The 6,188-nt window shown below is 28.8% G+C and overlaps 1 protein-coding gene across 1 annotated transcript; it reads right to left on the bottom strand.

Annotated features, from left to right (window-relative positions):
• On the bottom strand, window positions 1,647–3,422 carry LOC104713848 (50S ribosomal protein L35, chloroplastic). Its single transcript, XM_010431062.2, has 3 exons — window positions 3,096–3,422; window positions 2,661–2,777; window positions 1,647–1,954 (listed from the first exon to the last, which is right to left on the bottom strand). The coding sequence occupies exons 1-3, from the start codon at window positions 3,336–3,338 to the stop codon at window positions 1,877–1,879; spliced, it is 438 nt and encodes a 145-aa protein (XP_010429364.1). The 5' UTR covers window positions 3,339–3,422; the 3' UTR covers window positions 1,647–1,876.

Below are 6,188 nucleotides of genomic sequence, written 5' to 3'. Positions count from 1 at the left end.
TTTTTTTTTTTGACATCTATTATTCTAATGGATAAATTTAGAACCAAGCATTAGTAAATGAACTAAACAAATATCTTAAAAGTTTAATTTTATAATTGAAGTTTAGTAATGTGGTTACACATCATCCTTAGCTATCAATTACCTTTTTTTTTTTTCTTTGTTTTGTCTCTTATGGAAAAGGTTTAGAAGTGTTACTCCAATCATAGACATTTAAATTCAATAATTTTTTATTATACTTTAATAGATTATTAAAAGTTTTCTATTATGTATTATTACTTGATTTCAAATTTAAAGTTCTTTGTATAAAAATGTTAGTTGTATCAATTTAATAACATATATATATAAAAAGTTAGCATCCATAAGCAATGCTATTTATTTTTTTGCATTAAAATTACTACTTTAAATATTAATTCATTTCATATTTATTAATAATAATTAATAATAGTAAAAAATAATAAAAAACGAATTAAGTAAAATTAATTAAATTTTAAAATAATAAAAACAATAATATAAAATTTTTAGTAAATAATAAAAATAATAACAATATATAAATGAATTAAGTAACATAAATGAAAAATTTAAGATAGTAAAAAAAATACTATAAATTTATTTTAATAATAATGTTATTTATTCAAATTTTGACCAAAAAATGATTATATTCCAAAATTTAGAATGAGTTAATTAGTTTTAGAATGGAAGTAAGATTTTAATGCATGATAGAGTAAAAAAAATTTATGTAATTGTATTTATAAAATTCTAAACATAAAATAAAATTGAAGTGAAACATTAGTTTCTAAGATTCATATACTACAAAGATTTATTATTAAATTTCACTTAAAGAAAAATAAAAGATTAATTATTTAACTCAACTTAAAAATTTTGATAAAAAATGAAGACATTGTAAGGATCGCACTTTTTTGGGAAAACTATGAAAAAGGATTTTGAAAAAATAGTCTATCTAATAAAACAAAATCAATGGTCACAAAATATAAAAAAATGATATGTAAGCTATTACAAAAAGTGACATGTGATTTGTGTAGCATATCTCGGAAGACATATTATCAACTAAAGCTATAATTCTAAAACATGATAAAAAAAGTAAAATATAAAACACGTTTGAGATTTTATCAATTTTATCAAATGTTTTTAACCCAAAACATTGGCAGTTTGGCACAAACAACATATTAATGTACACTATGTTAAACTAAATCTCACACAAATAAATATTCCTTCAACAATATGTATGTTTTATATCATTTAGTAAAGTAAGTTTAGTGTTTATATAGATTTATACTCAAAAGTTTGAATTATTATATTTGAGCTCAAGAATTTATGTTAGTAGAAAATATTTTAAATTAAAATATCGCGAATGCGCGGGTAGAAATTTTACAAATTCTAGTTGGTTCATATAATAAAAAGATTACCCGAGATTTATAGTATAGTGTTTTAATTTGTAACATTACATTTACACACTAAATATTGTTTTTTCTTATCCTTTAGTGAAATCTCAGTGTCACAACAATACAACATTAGCTAGACAGTCTCTATCACAGCCGCAATTTTATCTTTTAACAAGATTAGGTTTGAGACTTGAGAGATTATGAATGAGATTGGTGTGATTATAATAATATGAAGTCTTGTCTATCTGATTTCTCAACCCAATCATTAATCCATGACCAAACTCCTTGCTGATGTATCTGTTACACCTTAGGAATAGTTTTGTCATGCGGAGACAAAGAAAAAAGAAAGACAAAGTGCAAAAAGAAAATCAACTCATTGACCAAATTATATCACACAATACAAAAGGATATTACCACAACTTAGATTACAAAATGAGAAATGCAAAGGTAAGAAAAGGATCTATCCAGCTCTCTGCTTAAGTCGCCTTTCGATTGACTTTCAAGTAGGGCAGAGCTCCGATTACGTTGTCATAGTCGCTCCGGTTCACTTCGGTCTGTGTTACAGAAGACACAGCACAAAGTTAAGACATGTACAAAAGAAGAGGGTAATGAACAGAGGAGTGAAGTTGCTAATGAAACAAAGCCAAAACAAAGTAATAACTTGAACTTGTGAGTTGTGATTATACACTAGGAAGATTCAGATTATGAAACTGATGCCAACTAAGTTATTTCTCCTTAGATCACATTTCCAATGGAACCTAATGCAGTGAATGTAGTGAGAGATGCAGGGAGTCGAATACACAAGGAAAGATGCAGTTTGAAGTTAAAAAATGTGTGTTTTTGACAAACGAAACCGTGCATTTACTACCAAGACATTAGCAGACAAGTTTCAGACTTCATAACTAGCTTAAGAAAATGAGTTTTTGCGTCTCCTCTATCAATATTCTATCCTAAGAGCTCGTTCTTTCCAAACCGTATTCACACCTAATGCTAAAACATCAACAAGATTCACACACAGCTAATCACTAAAGTTTGAAAGATATGAAAGCATTTTTACACACACACCAAACAAACACCCATCAACAATTTGCAGAATCAACATTCCTTGTTAAAGAAAAACCAAATTTGTGTCTGCTCCATCATCCTTCTAAGCTAAGAAGAGCTCGTTCTTTTCAAACCGTATTCACACCTAATGCTAAAACACACACAAAACTAACAGTCTAACACCCATCAACAATACTTGCTAAAGAAAAAACAAACCATTTTCGATAGACGCAGTTTCCTCTTGTTGTTCTTCTTAGCTAACAAATGCTGCTTTCCAGATCTCCTCCTCACAATCTTCCCCTTACCGGTCACCCTGAACCGCTTCGCTGAAGCCTATCAACAAAATAACATTACACATTTTCATAATTTCATTCAACAAAAAGACTTGACAACAATCAAGATAAGCAAAACACCTTTACTTAACCAATTAAACTCTTCTAAACGCTAATATAAAGTTCACAGCTTCAGCAAAATCCCAAACTTTACCAGATATACTCTAAGTCTCTATCACTCTATGACACCAATAGACACAAGACTAACCATTGGACCGAGAAAAAATCAAAACTTTCGAAGCTAAACACTTCAATTTGAGCTCCACTATGCTAAAAACAGAAATGTAGAGAAAGAGAGAGAGAGATAGGGGAAAAGGACCTTGTGGGTCTTCAACTTGTAGCCCTTATGAGCGAAAACGGTAAAAGACTGAACTTTTTGGGAATTGGGAGAAGCAACTATAGAAATCTTCTGAGGCAAAACAGCGCGAAGCCCAGAAATGGAGTGAGTTGAGGCAAGACTCTTCGCGAATTGAACGGAACTGCGAAGTGAAACCTTTGGGGAAGAAGGGCGTAAAGGATGACAGAAGCTAACGTTAACGGAAGCCATAGAGAGAGAAGCCATTATAAGGGTTTGTGCTCTCGGCGACTTTTTTTTTTTGTAATCTTTTGTACTCACTCCGATTGAGGGAAGAAGAGATGATGAAGAAGATAGATAAGCTTCTTTTCGCCTTAAGAGAGAAAGAGATTGAACGGATAATGTGAATTCCGGTTTATTCCGGTTTAGAGAATCTGATTGATTTGAAAACCGGAATTGTTGTTGGTTTTGCTCGAATTCAAAAACTTGGCAAAGTGTGTGAGTGTAAATTTATTGTTAAATTTACTGTTAAATTGACACATACTAAATTGGGAAAAATGTCGTAAAAATCCCCAACTTTCAAATTTGGGACGTTTTAACCACCAACTTTTAAGATGCCATTTTAATCCCAAATTTTTCGTTGACTTGATCATAAAATAACAAAATTTTATTGACCACGTTGTTTATTTTCTGTTAAAGATCTCAAAAATAGAGTAAAATTATATGTTATTTGCTACCGTTTTGCATAAACGACCATGTTTTTAACGCTAAAAACAACATCTTTTACCAATTGAAGAAACTAAATCCCCAAATCGATTCCAATTTCACAAATTCATAACCCTAGAAAGAAACCCTAAATACTCTCTACACATCGATGGTACATCACACTCACCAACTCAACCAGATGTGTAAAAGTTTGAACTTGAACTCATCGTAACCGAGAGATTGCATAAGAGATTTTGGTATTATAGAGAGAATTTACGATTTTTTTTCTAGGATTAGAAATTTAATAAACGCCATGCTTAAAACGGCGTAGTCAACAAAACTTTGTTATTTTATGGTCAAGTCAACAGAAAGTATGTGATTAAAATGGCATCCTGAAAGTTGGTGATTAAAACATCCCAAATTTGAAAGTTGGGGATTTTTATGACATTTTTCCCATACTAAATTACTTTATTGTAAGGCTTTTATTTTAAAAAATAATTCAAATTTTTATTGTAAAATGAAACAAATTAACAAGAATAACTGCATAAACATTTATATCGTCCTGGGATTGAAGGCACAGGCACACAAAGAGGGCCTCCTTTCGGATGCTTCTTTAAGCAAGTAGGCTCACACTGAAGGCGAGGACAAAGGTCTTCACCCTTAATTTCTTCCCAACACTTGTGTTTTCTTCCCACCACTCCTGTCATATGTTTAAAATTTAAACTTTTATTTTTTATACTTAATCTATATTAATGAATTCGTTTACTGAGAAGATTATGTTTCGAAGAATTAACTACATCAAAGAATTTTTCAGTGAATATAAATTAAACATTTCAGAACACAAATTTTATAACATCATATAAAAAAGCATATGTTGTAGTAAATAAAAGCATAAGTAAATCAGAAAGAGAAAAAAAAAAAAAAGAAGAAGCTAAATTGATACTATGGCATTCTTTACTGAACAAAAAGTATTGAAACCTATTTATATATATATATATATATATATATATCAAAGATGATTTGGTATTAAAATCATAAAAATCTAATTAAAAAGTTTTGTCAACTTAATTTTGATAAACTAGATTCTCTAGCAGAAACTATATGTAATACATGGAGAAATCATGTTATAAATGTTGATACAAACCTAAAACAAGAATTGTAAAAATAATGAGAATGGTAAGCGAGAGTTGAAAACTTTTCTTCATGATCCTAGATGATAGAAATAAATTTATAGTGTTTCAAAAATTGAAAAGAAAGAACAAAAATGTAGTAGATGTTTTCAAAAAATAACAAAGTGTGGTTATATATAATAGATGTATCCTCCAATTAGACATATCTAATTTAAGTTATGCACCATTTTAAATTCCGAAATAAATGGATCTAGTTTTACCAAAGTTCTGAGATGTGTTCGAAATTTCACCCTCTTATTTGCAAATATAGCAAATGGGACAATCGTAATAAGATGGTTCAACTATAATGTGTTGTTTTAAGAACATTTTTTAATAGATATCTTATTATATTATCTCTAGCACACATTATTTTACATGATATTATACTGTATGTATTAAGTACCCTCACAAAAAAAAAATACAATTTATTTATAATTTTGCTATATATATATATATATAATATGCTAGTTTTGCTAGAAAATTTTGTTATCTAGCAGATACATATTTTAATAATTTTGCATTCAAATTAAAGATAGATGATAACGAAAGTAAAATTTGGTATAAAAGTACAAAAAATTATAAGAAGCATCTGTTATTATATGTACTCAATAGTTAAAATTCTGAAATTTGGTGATCTAGCAGAAGGTTTATAATAAATTAGCATTCAATAAGGATTATTGTATGATCTATTTTTGAATGATATTGTGAATGACAAAAACTAAATCCAATAACTTAAGAGAAAAGGGATGGAAACATAGGAGAAGCATGGCATATGCAATAAAATGGTGGTCACAATATAATCATGCTAAGCACATGAATGCTCATCATTTGGTCTTTCCTTTGCTTATATACTTAACCACACCAAACGCCAAAAACAATGTAGAGTAATTTAACTTATCTTTCACTTTCGGCATTTTAAATTTGTGATATTTTCAATAATATGAGTAAGTATTCTCTTTTTTATTTTATTTTTAGACAAAATTAATTATTCTCTTATACACATTGTTTTTACAACAATCATTATCATACATTAGTCTTTTTGTGGCTGAATACATTACTTAGTTGTTTGGCTATATCCTATATGTGTACATTACTTCGTTACATTATATAGCGTCATTATCACTCTTATGCAAATTCGTTATAGTGCGGTTAGGTAAGCTCGTGTTTTACTTACGAGTTTGGTACATGTAAATGTAATTAATGCTTGTTACGAGTATGTCATTAGTGTTTTTGGTTTTATTTT

The sequence above is a fragment of the Camelina sativa genome, chromosome 9, assembly GCF_000633955.1.
Source record: "Camelina sativa cultivar DH55 chromosome 9, Cs, whole genome shotgun sequence".
NCBI classification, from domain to species: Eukaryota; Viridiplantae; Streptophyta; class Magnoliopsida; order Brassicales; family Brassicaceae; genus Camelina; species Camelina sativa.
This window is presented reverse-complemented; position numbering and strand designations above follow the sequence as displayed.